The 17193-nt window shown below is 48.7% G+C and overlaps 1 protein-coding gene across 1 annotated transcript; it reads left to right on the top strand.

The window, feature by feature from the left end:
* The first annotated feature begins 5043 nt into the window (after positions 1 to 5043).
* On the top strand, positions 5044 to 9451 carry LYPD5 (LY6/PLAUR domain containing 5). Its single transcript, XM_043436573.1, has 5 exons — positions 5044 to 5198; positions 7012 to 7140; positions 7692 to 7868; positions 8072 to 8218; positions 8602 to 9451. Exons 1-5 carry the CDS (start codon positions 5111 to 5113, stop codon positions 8859 to 8861), a joined length of 801 nt encoding a protein of 266 aa, XP_043292508.1. The 5' UTR covers positions 5044 to 5110; the 3' UTR covers positions 8862 to 9451.
* Positions 9452 to 17193: the final 7742 nt, after the last annotated feature.

Genomic DNA, 17193 nt, shown 5'->3' with positions numbered 1-17193 from the left:
AAGAGTAGTTAAGTCAGACAGAGAAAGACAGATATCTTATGATAGCACATATATGGAATATAAAAAAAGATACAAATGAACTGATTTACAAAACAGAAATAGACTCACAAACATAGAAAAAAACTTATGGTTACCAAAGGGAAAAGAGAAAAAAGCAGGGGTTTGGGATGAAAAGATACACACTAATATGCATAAAATAGATAAACAACAAGGACCTACTGCATAGCACAAGGAACTATATTCAGTATCTTGTAATAACCTATAGTGGAAAAGAATACAAATCAGGATATGTATGTGTTTGTATAACAGAATAATTTTGCTAAAAAAACTGAAACTAACAAAACATTGTGAATCAATGATACTTCAATTTAAAAAAATAGCCTGCAGAGAAGGAGGGAGAGAGTCATACTCGGGAAAAGATCCATTGCCTACTCCAGGATTTATATTTAGAAGTTAAGCAAAATGATATCTGCCACTTGCTTTTACTGGTTCAAGAGTAGTAGGTAATCTATTTACCTAAGTAAATTATGGTTACAAAAGTAACCATAAATCCGTCTTCCCCAGTGGCTCAGGGGTAAAGAATCCACCTTCAACGCAGGAGACACAGGTTCAATCCCTGGGTCAGAAAGATCCACTGGAGTAGGAAATGGCAACCCACTCCAGTATTCTTGCCTGGGAAATCCCATGGACAAAGAAGCCTGGTGGGCTGCAGCCCATGGGGTTGTTAGGAGTCAGACATGACTGAGCACAACATACACACACACACACACACACACACACACACAAAGCATCTTTTTAAAAAATCCCTGTTGGTATCTGTGCTTCGGCCGCATTCAGTGTTTCATATTGCAGTTCATATTTTCTGCTAATTATTTACTATACCAGACTAGAAATACTGAATTCCACATTTAAATTCATATGTCCTTTCACTTCGCCTAAATCACTATATAATAACTAACATCTGATTAGGGTGTTAGTAATCCACAAAGAATGTAGGTGGGTGGAAACGAGAGAGTATTACACAATAGTCTGTTAACTATATTATTACAGTAGTTATTAATTATTGCTTTAGAAATTTCATCAGCATAAAAACTATTCTAAGAATGAATTACTTGTTATGTATGTATTATTTTAAGGTGTTAAAATTAAAAAAAAATTAATCCTATTTGACATCTATCAAGAAGGAAAAACAGGGAATTCCTTGACAGTCCAGTGGTTAAGACTCGGCGCTTTCACTGCTGTAGGCCCAGGTTCAAACTGGTCAGGGAACTAAAGTCCTGAAAATTCAAAAAAAATAATAATAATAATCAGGGCCAAAACATGGAAAGCTCTTATAAAACTAATTGGATCACTGAATACATTTTTGTGAAAAATAAGGTGGTGGGTGGGAGCGAATGTCCCAGGTGTTATTTCAGGTGAACATAGATGAATCCAGATTCATTAATGATTCATCTGAATTTATCTTCTACCTCCATTTAAACTATGAAGGAAAAATTTCAAGAAATAACTGGAAGAGGAGGAAAACGAAGAATCCTTTCATCTAACTTTTTTTGCATATTTAATTCAACCCAAGGACCTAGCCATGTAATCTGAATATTAGACTCAAATCTAAACTCTAGAAATTTGAATATTTGGATATTAAACGCAAATTAAAATTCTTAAAAATTATTTGCTTTAAGTAAGAACGTTGGAACTTCCCTGGTAAATTCACCTTGCAATGCTGGGGATGATGGTTCGATCCCTAGCCTGGGAACTAAGATCCTACAGGCCTCAGAGCAACTAAGCCCACTCGCAGCAACTACTGAGCCCTCAAGCCACAACTAGAGAGCCTGTGTGCTGTAAGGAAAGATCCTGAATGATACAGCAATGATCCTGCATGCTGCAGCTAAGACCCAACACAGCTAAGTTAATTAGTTTAATTAATTAAAATAATGTCATTTAATTAATTAAGATAAGGACGTTTAACTTCCAAAAGACAGAAACGTTGTTTCACCAAATCCTTCCCACTGAGGAATAAAAGATCAGATTCAGGTGAGTTTATTTCATCTCAAAGATTCTTAAAATTCATCTTTATTTCAAGCTCTGGACACGGAAAAAATATACTAAAAAGAGAATGAATAGAGGATGGTATTTGCTGTGATTTATCACTAAGATCTTTTAGGGATGAAGGACTTGCTTCTCTCACCTGCTAAGACCCACACACTAGAGCTTCCCCAAGGGGGACTGAGCCCTTTGTGGGGCTGAACCACAGCCCAGCTTCTCCCTCTGCCCAGTCCTGCCCCCTTGGCTTCCCTTCCACAGCTGTAGAGTCCCACAGTTTTGGTCACTTGCCTTTCAAGGAGTCACACAGAAATTGACAGACAGCCTGGATCACATATTTGAAAACAAGAAAGTGAGGGGAACAATCCACAAGAGTTTGCAATATTCAAAGTTAGGATTGGATTTAGTATAAATACCAAAGAATTGAAAGCAAGCTCCCCAACAGATGTTTGTACACCCATATTCATTGCAGCTGCATTCACAACAGCCAATAAGCGGAAGCAATCTATGTGCACATCAACGGATGAATGAATAAACAAAATGAAATAGATAAATACAACGGGCTGTTACTCATCCTTAAAAAGAAAGGAAATTCTGACACATGCTACAACATGGATGAACCTTGAGAACTACGTGAAATAAGCCAGTCATAACAAGATAAACACTGTTTGATTTCACTCATACAGAGTAGTCAGATTCATAGAAACACAAAGTTAAATGGCGGATCCCAGGGTTTGGGAGGAGAGAGTAAGAGAAGATGCTGTTTAATGAGTCTGAATTTTCAGTTTTGCAGGATAAAAAGGGTCTAGAGATTGGTTGCACAACAATGTAAATATGTTTAACACTACTGAACTGTTTAAAAAACTTAAGGTCTGATCTGAAAAAGAAATATCGATGTAGCAGAGTCTATGTAAAAATAAGAGAAAATATTGGCACACAATATACACAATTCAGCTTTGGGTAAGGCTGTGCCTAAAGTCCCAGAAGAAAACTCCACAGTTCTGATAATATATGTGAAGAACATTTATGCAGAATATAAAAACTGGCAGGGACTTCCCTGGTGGTCCAGTGGCTAAGACTCTGTGTTCCCAATGCAGAGAGACTGAACGCAGTTCCACTGAAATGAAACGAGGGAGGGGTTTTTAGCATTGGAAAAACTAGTGGGAAAGTGCTGGAGACAGAGGGGAGGTTGGTCCAAGGGATGGTTCCAGCACAATGACTTACTCCTGTGTTTGCGAATGTTCTTTGCTGTGATTAGGCATCTGTGTTTGCTAATTTGGCTCCTGCCCCGCCATACACAGAGCCTGGGGGACAGGGGTACTATCTTCCCTAATGATGACATTTCGAAGGGATGGCTCCCAGGTCCCTGAGAAAGATGTTCCTGGGCTGTGAAACTGGCAAGAAGCTGGGAGAAGATCTACCTACGTTTCAAAGGGACAGGGAAAGAATCGGCAATGACAAGTTTTCTAAATTAAATGCTCTAAGAAAAGGGAGGCTGGGGTTTCCTGTAGTCAGGAAGAAACCCCGTGTTGAGTTTCGTCAAGCTCAGGAAACCAGTAAGGCTGTCCTGGTCACTGCCTCTGCCCATCCATCTGTGTTCTCCCTAGGTCTCTGCATGTGCCCGGTGCCCACGCCGTAGGGCACAGTGAGTGGGTATGACCCCAGCAAGCAGTGCCTTCAAGCAGCGAGAAGCAAGGTGAGGCAGTGAGGACCTGGGGTCTCTGTCACAGGCCCCACTGCCCATCTGGAAGTCCCCATCTGCCCAATGTCTGAGCGTCCACATGGGTGTGTCCCCATGCTTGGGCAAAAGTGTTTGTCTCCAATCATCTGCCTGTGTCTGTGCCCTCCAGTGTTTTTAAATTCATTCACTTAACAATCTAGGGACTTCCCCGGTGGTCCACTGACTAAGACTCCACTCTCCCAATGCAGAGGGCCTGGGTTCGATCCCTGGTCAGGGAATTAGATCCCATATGCAGCCATTAAAGATCCTGTGTGCCACAACTGAGACCCAGCACAGCCAAATTAGGGGAAAAAAAAAAAAAAGAATCCAACTTGCAATTCAGGGGACATGGGTTCGATCCCTGGCCAGGAACTAAGATCCCACATCCCACAGAGCAGTTGTGCCATGACTAGAGAGTCTGTTCGCCACAAGCAAAGATCCCACGTGATGCAACTAAGATCCAACACTGCCAAATAAATCAAATATTTAAAACAACCTAATAAAAATCTATTGAATACCTTCTGTGGGCATGTCCGGTTCATCAGGTCTGGGTTGATTTGTCTGTCTAGATTTGGATCTGTCCACACCGGGTGTGTCTGTTTTTCTGCATCCCATGAGTAACTGCCTCTCTGGGTGGCTCTATCTCCCTGTCATTTTGTTTGTCAGGTCTTTGATTCACTCATTCCTACATCATCACAAACATCCCCTGAGACCCCTGAGGAATTCACAGCCTGATGGAGGAGGCAGACATCAGCCTAACCCAGAGTGACCAAGGCTGGGAGACAGGGAGGTGCTTGAGGCTGAGGGTGGGGGGATGATTGTTGGGGCAGGGGTGCAGGTCAGGGAAGGCTTCAGGGAGGAGGTGATGTTTGCTTCTCTGGGTCTGGAGTCATGGTCCCTTACAGGTGGCATGTGTCAGGGTGAAGGAAGAGAAGTCAGAGGCCACGTGTGCCCACCTCAGACTAGAACACAGTGCTGGGGGAACGGGGTAGACAGCCCCCAAAACACAAGTCCCTCCAAAATGAAGGGTTACAAGGCCCCAGCCCCTCCTCCCCCAGACCCGGGATCCAGGCCCCCAGCCCCGCTTCCCCCAGACCCAGTGTTCAGGCCCCAGCCCCTCCTCCCTCAGACCCAGGATCCAGGCCCCCAACCCCTCCTCCCCCAGACCCAGGGTCCAGGCCCCCATCATGATTATCTAGGAGGAGACCAACCCAGGCGGGGGAGGGCGGGGGTGGAGAAATGCCAACCTGCCTGGGTAGCCAGGACGCCTGAGGCTTGGCTTGGAGAACCAGCCAGGCAGAAGTCAGAGCAGGAGGAGCTGTCCTCCGAGCCTCCACTCAGGTCCACAACATGGCAGTGGGAGTTGCCAGAGTCATCCTGCTGTGCCTCTTTGGGCCTGTCCTCTGCCTGACAGATGTCCAGACTTCTGAGCCCAGTGGTAAGAAGGGCAGTTGGGTGGGTGGAAGCAGGCCTCTTCTGGGTCTGAGGGAGCAGAGAGAGTGGGCGCCAGATTCCAGGGACTCAGGGAAAAGTGAACTGGGGGCCCTGACTCCTGGGTCTGAGGGAGGAGGGGCTGGGGGTCTGGACCCCTGGGTCTGAGGGAGGAGGCTCTGGGGGTCTGGACTCCTGGGTCTGAGGGAGGAGGGGCTGGGGGTCTGGTCCCCTGGGTCTGAGGGAGGAGGCTCTGGGGGTCTGGACTCCTGGGTCTGAGGGAGGAGGCTCTGGGGGTCTGGACTCCTGGGTCTGAGGGAGGAGGCTCTGGGGGTCTGGACTCCTGGGTCTTGGTCAGAGAGACTGTGTCCTCTCACTTCTCTTCCCCTCCTCTGGTCTTCCCACGTCACTCACTTCCTCTGCTATCTCTAGTTCACTACTCCAGCCTTTCTCATCCTCTTCGCCCATGTCCCCATTCATTCAAAGGTACTTCAGGGGAGGCATGGGGGCTCCTTCTAGAGCTGGCAGGAAACCTTGACTCAGGCAACCTCTTCCCCTACAGGGACACAGTCATATCAGGATTGAAGTGGCTACAAAGGCAGGAAATTTGAGAGGTGGGAAGGAGGTTACGCCTGCACACAACTTTATGTGTGTGTGCGTGCGTGCGCTCATCACAGGAAGAAGAGCGTTCGATTTCTGTGCGTGTCCATGTGTCAGCATGTGCTGCGGGTCTCTGTGCTTGTGTGTGTGTATCTATAGCAGGTTTTGGTGTCTGGGTATTTGAACAAATGCTTTCATGGGTCTATTCATCTCTGATCCTCACTTTCTTTGTAAAAGAGATGTGAGTATAATTTTGCATCTCTGCTTCTCTTTGTGCATCTCTATGACAAGTAGGCCTGTATTTCTCTCTGTGTATGTGTGTTTGGGTATTATGATGTGTGTCTGTCTCTCTGTGTATCTGTTATGTGTCTCTATGAATCTTGTATTTGAATATGATTTTAAGTTGTCTGATTTTGTAAGTCTCTTTTCTGGTGTATCTCTATCTTTGCCTAATTGTAGGTTCTGATTTTATTTGTGATTCTTGGGTCTGTATTTGTCTTTCTCTGGGTATGACTTCTGGTGATCCTGGGTGTGTGTGTTGTGACTGTTTCTCTATCCACACATATTTCTGTCTGAGAGTCTGAATTTTGTATGTATGAGATACCTTGGTTTAGGGAGTTTCTATTGGAGGGTCTGGGTGGTATTTGTTTTGTGTGTGAATGTATAACTCTACATGAACGCATACAGGGTACTCTGCGTATATTTCTGAGATTGGCATGAACCGGTGAAAATTTTGTTATTTTGTGTTTACATCAGTGTTTCAGTGTTTGACCAGGTATCACAGGGGCTGCCTGTGTGTGTGTATTTGTAGCATGAGATTGCACATCCCTGGGCTTGTACTCGAATGTTTGTTTTCCATCAGTGGCCTTTCAGTGCTACTGGATATTGTGCGTTTTGTTGTGAGAGGGGAAGGCAGAGCAGGAGTGAATTGTTTCCTCCTTTATCAAAATCTCAGCGGGCTTCCTGGAAGAGGGTGGAAATTTGGAACAGCCTGGGGGAAAAAATGAGACTGGCAGGTGCAGAGGCCAATACCCTTGCCAAGAGTCAGGCACAGTCATGGGCAGCCACACCAGCAGACCCTGCTTCTCTGAAGGCAACAAGGCCTGTCACCTCTCAGAGCAGAAGGGCCTGGCTGTCATCTTTAGGGCGGAGCCCCAAGTGCCTGGCACAGGCTCATCGCGGGCCTGTTCCTCTCACCGTACCCCTGCTCCTCTCCCCAGGGTCCCAGGCCCGGCAATGCTACAGCTTCCAACACATCTACTTCGGGCCCTTTGACCTCAGTCATGTGAACTTCAGCAATGTCTCCTGCCCGCAGGGATGCTCTGAGGCTGTCTTGTCCCTGAACACTGGTGAGGGGCAGGAAACGCAGAATAAGAAAGGGGCGGGTACGGGGCACGGGGACGGGGGTGAAACATCAGCCAGGTGGGGGTGGGAAAGGGGGGATGGAGTAGGAGACAAAGGATGGGGAGGAACTGGGTAGGTGAGAAGAGGAAAGAGGGCGATAGAGATGGGGAAGTGGAGGGAGGAGGAAGCGGGAGAGAAAGAAAGAGGGGATGAGGGGGTGGGAGGTGGGAGGAGGAGACCGTGTGGAACCAGAAGGGGGCGACAGAAGAGCGGACCGGAGAGAGAGAAAAGGAGGAGAAAAGAGCTTGGGATGGGGGACGGGGGCCGGGGGGCGCGGCGGGGGAGGGATGTAGGGAAATCGGAGTTTGAGAGGGAAGCGAGAGAGGCAGAGAAGGGCAGGGCAGCAGGGAGAAGAGAAGCCATGTTGAAAGGAGAGTGGAGGAGGAGAGGAGACCGAGGAGGGAGAGACTTGAGGCTAGATGGAGAGGAATGGGTGCGGAGAGGAGGGCGGGTTGGAGAAGAGGCAGCGCCCCAGACTCCATCCCCTCGCCCCCAGGGTACCGCTCCTCCGTGACCATGGTGCAGAAAGGCTGCTGGAGAGGCCCGCTTACGGGCCAGATGCTGTCGGATGACAAGTCGCTGCCGCCTGACTACTCGGTGGTGCGCCGCTGTGCCACCGACTTGTGCAACGTGAACCTTCAGACCCACGACTCGCTCCCCAATCTGAGCCCCGGTAGGCGAGAGGGCGGGGCTGGGCGTGGGGCGGGGCGGGGCCCCCCGGAGTTCGGGGGGCGTGGCCTCCGCTGGGCTCCTCCTCCCGGCGCTCTGGCCTTCCAGCCTTCGAGTCGAGCAAGGTGGGCGCCCTGGCGCAGTGCGCACGCCCCACGTCCGGACGGCGGACGGTGACCTGAGTGTGCCTCCACGCTTTCTTGGCAGCGCCCAACCCGCCGACACTCAGCGGCACCGAATGCTACGCCTGCGTGGGGATCCACCCAGAGGACTGCAGCCCGGAGAAGTCCCGGCGGGTCCAGTGTCACCAGGACCAGAGCGTCTGCTTCCAGGGCAATGGACGAATGACCCTTGGTGAGCGGCTGGGACGGCCTGAGCAAGGGGCGTGGAGGCAGGGCAGGACTGACTGAGACATGGCCCTGGTCTAAAGAAGGAGGCATGGCCCTGGTCTGAGGGAGGAGGCATGCCCTGGTCTGAGGGAGGAGGCATGCCCTGGTCTGAGGCAGGAGGCATGCCCTGGTCTGAGGCAGGAGGCATGCCCTGGTCTGAGGCAGGAGGCATGGCCCTGGTCTGAGGGAGGAGGCATGGCCCTGGTCTGAGGAGGAGGCATGGCCCTGGTCTAAGGAAGGGACTGGAAGGAAGTCCGAGGACCCAGTCATGGCCTTGGCCTCTGAGGTGGAGCTTCAGGTGTGGCTGCCTCCCTCGGTCCTGACCCCTCCTCACCACCCCTCTCCCAGGCAATTTCTCAGCCCCCGTGTATGTCCGAACCTGCCAACGGCCCTCCTGCACCATCAAGGGCACCACCAGCCCCTGGACAAACATCGACCTGCAGGGCTCCTGCTGTGAGGGGGACCTGTGCAACAGGGGCGCCCTGACCCAGTCCTTCACCAGCGCCTCGGACACTGCCTCCCCCCGGGTGCCCCCTGTCACGGTCCTGCTCCTCACGGTCTCCCTGCTGGGTGGTGCTCTGGGAGGACCCCTCGGGCTCTCCTCCTAGTCAGTCCCTCCAGCCTCTTCCTGAGTGGGATGCTGGGGGCAGGGCACACACACCCCCTTCTCATTGCTTCACTCCCTGGAATGTGGAAAGTCAGAGTTGCACATCTGTCTCTCTCTCTCCCTCCCTCCCTCCCTCCTGCTTCCCTACTGATGCCTAGCCCTCACCTGGTCAGCAGGCCTGGAAGAAACTGGGCAAGGCCCCCAGCACTCCAGGGTGGGGAGAAATGGCCACATCCCACATAAAGAGCAAACCTGATCCATGCTGAGCACTAAACAGGCCTAGCCTCCCCACAGCCCATTTCCTGGTTGTGGGTTTCCTGGTCTGAGGCTCTCCCAGAACCTAACCAGCTCCAGCAGGGAGCTACAATGATCTCTTTATTAGTATCATCATGGGAGACTTGAAAGGCAGTATAACCAGCATATCCGAGACATTAGGAGCCCAGACCCTGAAGCCAGGCTGCATGGGTCCAATCCCACCTCTACCATTTAGCCTGTGGGTGACCTTGGGTGGTTACTTAACCTCGCTGAGACTATGTTTCCTCACCTGTTGGGTAGAGATGAAAATAAAGCCTATGATAATGACAAGACCTACTTCACAGTGGTTGTGGTCAGAATTTAATAAGATGAACATTGAGTACCAGGGACAAAACTGTCACCCACTGTTATGGTCCTCATGTCACAGACCAGAAGATGTGATGCTTGCAAAGGCACTTGATTGACCTCATGTATCTCATGAGTGGGAAGCGTGACTCCAAGCCCTGTGAACCACTAGGCAACTCTGCCTCACAAACACATGGATGTTGATTAAATTGATAGAAAAACACTTGAGACCCAGTAATCCCACTACTGGGCATATACCCTGAGGAAACCATACCTGAAAAAGATCTGTATCCCAGTGTTCACTGCAGCGCTATTTACAAGTAGCCAAGATGTGGAAGCAACCTAAATGTTCATGAACAGATGAATGGATAAAGAAGATGTGGCACATCTTTATCACTCAGTCATAAAAAGGAACAAAATTGGGTGATTTTGTTCCTACATCATTTGTAGTGATGTGGATTTGGGCTTCCCAGGTGGCGCTAGTGGTAAAGAACCAGGCTGCCAATTCAGGAGACCTAAGAGACACAGGTTCGATCCCTGCGTAGGGAAGATCCCCTGGAGGAGGGCTTGGCAACCTGCTCCAGTATTCTTGCCTGGAGAATCCCATGGACAGAGGAGACTGGCGGGCTTTGAGCCTTAGGGTCTCAAAGAGTCAGACACAATGGAAGCGACTTAGCACGAATGAACCTAGAGTCTACCAGTCAAAGTGAAGTAAATCAGAAAGAGGAAAAAAAAAAATCGTATATTAACACATATATTAAAAATCGTATATTAACACATATACATGGAATGTAGAAAAATGATACTGATGAACCTGTTTTCAGGGCAGGAATAGAGACTCAGATGTAGAGAATGGACTTGTGGACACAGGGCAGGGAAGGGGAAGGTGGGACGAACTGAGACAGTAGCATTAAGTAGTGTCCATGTGTAAAACAGATGGCTAGTGGGAAGCTACCGTATAGCACAGGGAGTTTAGCTTGGTACTCCGTGATGACTTAGAGGGCTGGGGTGGGAGATGCGGTGGGAGGGAGGCTCCAGAGGGAAGGGATATGTGTATACATATGGCTGATTCACTCTGTTAAACAGCAGAAACCAACACAGCATTGTAAAGCAATTTTACTCCGATGAAAAAAATCAAAATTTAAATTTAAAAAAAAAAAGAAAGAAAAACACTTGAAGCAAAGCTGAACCAGGCAAAACTCTCTAACTTATGGGGATTAGGGAAGATATCCTGAAGGAAGTAAACCTTAGGCAAACTCTTAAAGGATAAAGCGTGCGAGCTCAGTCGTGTCTGATGCTGGGATCCCATGGACTGGAGCCTGCCAGGCTCTTCTGTCCATGGGATTTCCCAGGCAAGAATACTGGAGTGGGTTTCCACTTTCTTCTCCAGGGGTTCTTCCTGACCCAGGGATCTAACCCACGTCTCCTGCATTGCAGGAGGATTCTTTACTACTGAGCCACCTGGGAAGCCCAAAAGATAAAGAGGAACTGGCAAAGAGAAGTAGGAGGAAGGGCATTCTAGGTGGAGGAGATAACCTGGACAAAGATCTGGAGGTAGCAAGGGACTCAGGGTGTGTGGGACATTTACACAAGATCGTGAACTTCATAGAAATGGAACCCCCCAGCACATCTGTTTGCACACAGGTTTTACAAAGTCCATTCACATCATTTCCCCACAAACTGAATCCTCCCAGTGACCCAATGAGGAAGCAAAAAAAGGGAGCTGCATGCCCATTTTGCAGAGAACTTGCCCAAGGCACAATGACAGTAATTTTCAGAGTAAGTGATGCAGCAAGAATGTATCCTCATATCTTCAGCTTCACCCCAACAGGCAGCCTTGTGGGGAGGAGGGCATCTCAGAAACACTCCTACACTCCTGTGAGGTCATGGGGAGAAGGGCTCTCAATGCCTGTACCTCCTGACTTAGGCAGGGAAGTTGATTGTCATTATCTATTCATTCATCTCCTTTACTGAGCACCTTCTGTGCGCCACCTGATGTGAATAGTGACTCACTGGAAAATACCCCAATGCTGGGAAACATTGAGGGCAGGAGGAGTAGGGGGTGACAGAGGATGAGATGGTTGGATGGCATCATCCACTCAATGGACATGAATTTGAGCAAACTCTGAGAGATAAAGAAAGACAAGGAAGCCTGGGGTGCTGTAGTCCACGAGGTCACAAAGAGTCAGATACGACTGAGCAACTGAACTGAACTGAACTGTGTGCCAGGCACCATTCTCATTGCTGGACATACAGCAGTGAACAAAACAGGCAAACATCCCTACCTTCAAGGTAATGACTTTTCTCGTGGGGGTTGCAGAATTGGAATTTTATTACAAATGTGGTTTAAACCTGGGCTGGTCAGTCTGATGTGGACATGGCTAGGCTAGGCTACAGTACCAGGTACTCATTCAAATGCTAATCTCAGTGCTGCCTGGGAGGTATTTTTTAGATGTGATTAAAGTAAAATACCTTGGCCAGCTCATGCAAGAGTTGACTCATTGGGAAAGACCCTGATGCTGGGAGGGATTGGGGGCAGGAGGAGAAGGGGACAACAGAGGATGAGATGGCTGGATGGCATCACCGACTCGATGGACGTGAGTTTGAGTCAACTCCGGGAGTTGGTGATGGATAGGGAGGCCTGGCGTGCTGCGAATCATGGGGTCACAAAGAGTCGGACACGACTGAGCAACTGAACTGAACTGAACTGAAAGTCGGTGTTCAGTTGACTTTAAGTTCAGTAGATTACCCTAAGATCATCTGGCTGGGCCTGATTCAATCAGTTCAAAGGCATCAAAAGCAGAGGTAAGGCTTCCCTGCAAAAGAAATCTGCCTATGTGAGATTTCCCTGGTGGCTCAGTGGTTCAGAATCCACCTGCCAATGCAGGGGACTTGGTTCAATCCCTGGTCCAGGAAGATCCCACATGTGGCAGAGCAACTAAACTCATGCACCACTATTTACCAAGCCCGTGCTCTAGAGCCCTCATGCCACAACTACTGAAGCCTTCATGCTTGAAGCCCACGCTCTGCAACAGGAGAAGCCACTGCAGTGAGAGGCTTGTGCACCAAAACTAGAGAGTAACCTCGGCTGGCTGCAACTAGAGAAAGTCCACGCACAGCAACAAAGATTCATTGTGGCCAAAAATAATAAATAAGTAAATAAAAATGTTTAAAAATTTTAAAAGCCCACAGAAAGATTCTGGGGAGTGGTGGCATTCTGTGTGTGGTGATTTCATAGGGGTCCACAAATATAATTTTTTTCAATGAATTTATTTTAATTGGAGGATAATTACAATATTGTGATGGTCATGAATTGGCCACAGGTACACATGTGTCCCTGACATCCTGAGACCCCCCCCCCGCCCACCTCCCCCATGAATGTAATTTTTCCAATGTGCTTAGTCGCTCAGTCGTGTCTGGCTCTTTCCGACCCCATGGACTGTAGTCCGCCAGGCTCCTCTGTCTATGGGATTCTCCAGGCAAGAATACTGGAGTAGGTAGACATGCCCTCCTCCAGGGGATCTTTCCAACCCAGAGCTCGAACCCAGGTCTCTGGCATTGCATGTAGATTCTTTACATGAAGTATCTGAGTCACCAGGGAAGCCCAAGAATACTGGAATGGGTAGCCTATCCCTTCTCCAGAGGGTCTTCCCAACCCAGGAATCAAACCAGGGTTGCCTGCATTGCAGGTGGACTCTTTGCCAGATGAGCTACCAAGGAAGCCCCTATTTGTCCAATATATATCTCTATACTATATGCACTTTATGCACGTATGGTATACTGCATTAAAAAATACTAATGACAACAGTAAAGTCAAACCTAGGGCCTAAGACTCCCACATTGTGGCTCTTTAATCTTTGGTGACACAGGTCAGGATACTGGCTATCTCTGGTGCATCAGTTGGGAGAGGGGACAGGAGAACCTCTTGAGATAATGAAGTTTCTGTATGACTTGCTTGAGGTGACAGTCACACGTGTCTACACACAGGCAGAACTGCATCAATCTGGATGGTTAAGATGCGTGACCTTTCCAGTGTGTAAGCCATACCTCCACAAAAGGAAACAAAACTAAAAGTATGACATATAATTAAATGATCTCATGTCTGGGATTTGCATGAAAATAATATAGGAAGTGAGGAAATGGGTGGAGGCACTGATGAAATGCAATTAACCATGAGTTGGTATTTGTCAGACGGGTACGTGGAGGCTTATTATACTCTTCTGTTCACTTCTGTTTGTTTGAAGTTTTCCATAATAATATACACGTCTGTGTGTGTGTACACATGAACAGATAGATGGATAGAACAACTACCATTTGAGTCCAGTGACCCAGGCACTTCAGAACTCAGATGCTTGCCTCCTCCCAATGGTCCACATGGTCTGGATCCTGCTCACATCGATCACCCTTCTCCTATGAGTCCCTTGCCCTCCCCAGGTTAATGCGAGTGGGAGCCTAGGTCAGCACCAAGGACAGATCCACACATTGGGTCTCAGAACCACAGACAGCAACTCAACTAATAAGTGGGACAAAGGACAGGGCAATGAGGAAATGACATCCTTCCCACTTCCAGGACAGTGTGGAACAGGGTGACAGAGCAGAGTCAAAGGAGAGCCAATCAGTAGTATTGCATAAGAGCATTCCTTCCACCAATCTCCACAGAGCATCTCCTGTGCCCACCACTGTTGTAAATGTTGGGGATGGCAAAATCCCCGTCCTGAACAATTAGGAAGAGAAGAAAACAGGATCATTTAGTAATCCTAAGGACCACGATAAAGACATAGCAATGAGGTGTGATATAGAGTTATTTATGGGGCAGGAGAGAACCATTTCTGGGTTGTATTTTGTTTTCTGGTATTTTTGTGGCGGGGAGGAGGCACTGTGGAATCTTAGTTCCCTGCCCATGCCCCTTGCATCTGAAGCTTGGAGTCTTAATCACCGGACCACATGGTAAGTCCCAAAGGGAAGTGGATCTTTTTTTTTTAGGTTGTACTGGACAGCATGCTGAACTTACTTACCCGATCAGGAATCAAACCCACAACGCTTGCAGTGGAAGCACAGAATCTTAACCACTGCACCACCAGGGAAGTCCAAGGGCCATTTCTGAAGAAGTGGTCAAGGAAGAGACGATATTAAACAGATAGCTGGATGAAGTAAAGAAATGATCCAAGAGGAGACTGAAGGTAAAAGCATTCAGGCAGAGAAAAAGTAAGCACCAAGATGTTGAGGCAGGAAAGAGCATGGCATGTTTGAGGATCAGCAAGAAGGTCAATGGATTGGAGCAAAGTAAGTGAAAGGGAAAGCGGCCAGAGGGGTTTTTAGTAAGATAGATAAGTTAGGAATGGACATACAGAGAGAAAAAGATAGAGACAGGAAAACAGGAAAGACAAGCAGAGACTGAAAGAGTGAGAAAAAGACTCAGAGGCAAAAAGAAATGAAGGACTTCCCTGGTGGTCCAGTGGTTAAGACTCTGCATTTCCAATGCAGGGGGCACAGGATAGATCCTTGATTGGGGGACTAAGATCCCATATGTTGCACAGTGTTGCCAAAAAAACAAAAATAAATTTAAAAAGAGAGAGAAGTAAAATAACACTAGCTGTAATTTATAAAGTGCAATTTCTATTATCTATTGTATTACCTATTCTTGTATTGTATTACCTATACTGGGCTTCCCTTGTGGCTCAGATGATAAAGAATCTGCCTGCAATGTGGGAGACCTGGGTTCGGACCCTGGGTTGGGAAGATCCCCTGGAGGAGGGCATGGCAACCCATTCCAGTATCTCTGCCTAGAGAATCCCCATGAACAGAGAAGCCTGGCAGGCTACAGTCCATGGGGTTGCAAACAGTGAGCGTCACATGACTGAGTGACTAAGCACTGCCCACAGCATAGTCATATATACATATGTTTTATTATGAAAAACTTCAAACAGAAAAGTGAACAGAAAAGTGTAATATTTATTGTTTATTGTATAATGAACCACTTCAAAATTTAGTGTCTTCTTTTTGATAATTCATTGTATTTTTGTTATTGTATCTTCTATTTTAAAATTTTATTTATTTTTAATTGGAGGATAATTGTTTTAGTGTTGGTTTCTGCCATATATCCACATGAATCAGCCATATGTTCGCTCCCTCTAGAAAGATGGTACTGATGAGCCTATCTGTGAATCTGCAGGGCAGCAATGAAGATGCAGACATACTTGTGGACACAGCAGGGGAAAGAAGGGGGTGGAATGAATTGAGAGAGCAGTAACATTTAGTGCCATAAAACAAAAAGTTACTTCTCATGATTCTGGGGGTTGAGGAGGCATTTCTGCTGATTTCTCTGGAGTTTGTTATTACTGTGCCCTGAATGCTTACAGCAGTATCTGACACTCAGTAGGTACTCAATAGATGGATTGTTTAGTCAGTAAGTCGTGTCTGACTCTTTTGCGACCCCATGGACTCTAGCCCGCCAGGCTCCTCTGTCCGTGGGATGTCCTAGGCAAGAGTGGGGTGGGTTGCCATTTCCTTCCCCAGGGGATCTTCCTGACCCAAGGATCGAAATCTCATCTCCTGCATTGCAGGCAGGTTCTTTCCTTGGTGGCTGAGAATCCGCCTGCAATGCAGGAGACCCAGGTTCCATCCCTGGACGATCCTCTGGAGAAGGGCATGGCTACCCACTCCGGTATTCTTGCCAGGAGAATTCCATGGATAGAGGAACCTGGCGGGCTACAGCGCATGGGATTACCAAGAGTCAGACACGACTAAGCAACTAACACTTTCTTTTTCCTTTACCGTCTGAGCCACCGGGGAAGCCCAACAGATGAACATTATACTGGAAATGAGTTTGGGTAAACTCTGGGAGTTGCTGATGGACAGGGAGGCCTGGCGTGCTGCAGTCCACGGGGTCGCAAAGAGTCAGACACGACTGAGTGACTGAACTGAACTGAGACTGGAGAAATTGAGAGCCTGCAGTTCCCCCCAAATACCACCAGGTGGCAGGATCCCAAGGCCCTGAAGCCTCCTAAAGTGTAAATCCAGAAGACAGCGGTTGGAGGATTTGACGCCACAGGCCTCAGACTTGCAGGATGACTTCCCCCGGGGCTGAGCCCCGCCTTTCCCTGCACGAACCCTGGGCGACGAGTGACCTTTCCGGCTGAGACAACCTCTTCACCCGCTCCGCCACCCTGCCGAGTTAAACACCTCTTTGTCTCGGCCCCTTCCGGCCGGGCCCCAAGGCATGTGGGTCCTTTCCAGGCCCGGAGATGGGGCTGGGATGAAGGTGGGGCAGCTGGGAGGAGGCCAAGTGAAAGTCCTAAGGATTTGCCAATAAATTCTAGTCTTCCCGGACCAGCGCTGTGGGATCCAGGCCCCCAGCCCCCTCTTCCCTCAGACCCAGGGGTCCAGACCCCCAGCCCCTCCTCCCCTCAAAGTCCCAGGCCGCTGCCCCACCCCCTCCTCCCGGCAGAGACCTCTCTGGTGCTCCCCCTCCCTCTCTTTTCAGAGACCGCTCTCCCCCTGCACTCCCCGCTCCAGGCTTGAGAACCAGGCTGAGTCCCAGGAAGCGCTGGCCCTGAGTCACCAACCCCCTCTCTGGGCTGCAGGGGGCTGGCTCTGGAGCCGCGTGTCCTAGCAGCTGACCCCCCCCAGCCCGGAACTTCCCTGTGGAGGCAGGTGCCCTTGCCACTGGACCTCACCGCCCACCCTGGCATCTCCCCCGCCTGCCTTCTCGCCACTTTTCTCTTTTGGTTTTA

This window comes from Cervus canadensis, chromosome 18 (genome assembly GCF_019320065.1).
Source record: "Cervus canadensis isolate Bull #8, Minnesota chromosome 18, ASM1932006v1, whole genome shotgun sequence".
Lineage (NCBI taxonomy): Eukaryota > Metazoa > Chordata > Mammalia > Artiodactyla > Cervidae > Cervus > Cervus canadensis.
The sequence above is the reverse complement of the archived record's forward strand: the minus strand, read 5'-3'. Positions and strand labels throughout refer to the sequence as shown.

Bases quoted from the DNA above. Each gene is read 5' to 3' on its own strand.
- LYPD5 (XM_043436573.1), top strand. From the start codon at position 5,111: ATGGCAGTGGGAGTTGCCAGAGTCATCCTGCTGTGCCTCTTTGGGCCT. The intron at 7,141-7,691 runs GTGAGGGGCAGG...CCTCGCCCCCAG, and splicing joins TGTCTTGTCCCTGAACACTG to GGTACCGCTCCTCCGTGACC. The intron at 8,219-8,601 runs GTGAGCGGCTGG...CCCCTCTCCCAG, and splicing joins CAATGGACGAATGACCCTTG to GCAATTTCTCAGCCCCCGTG.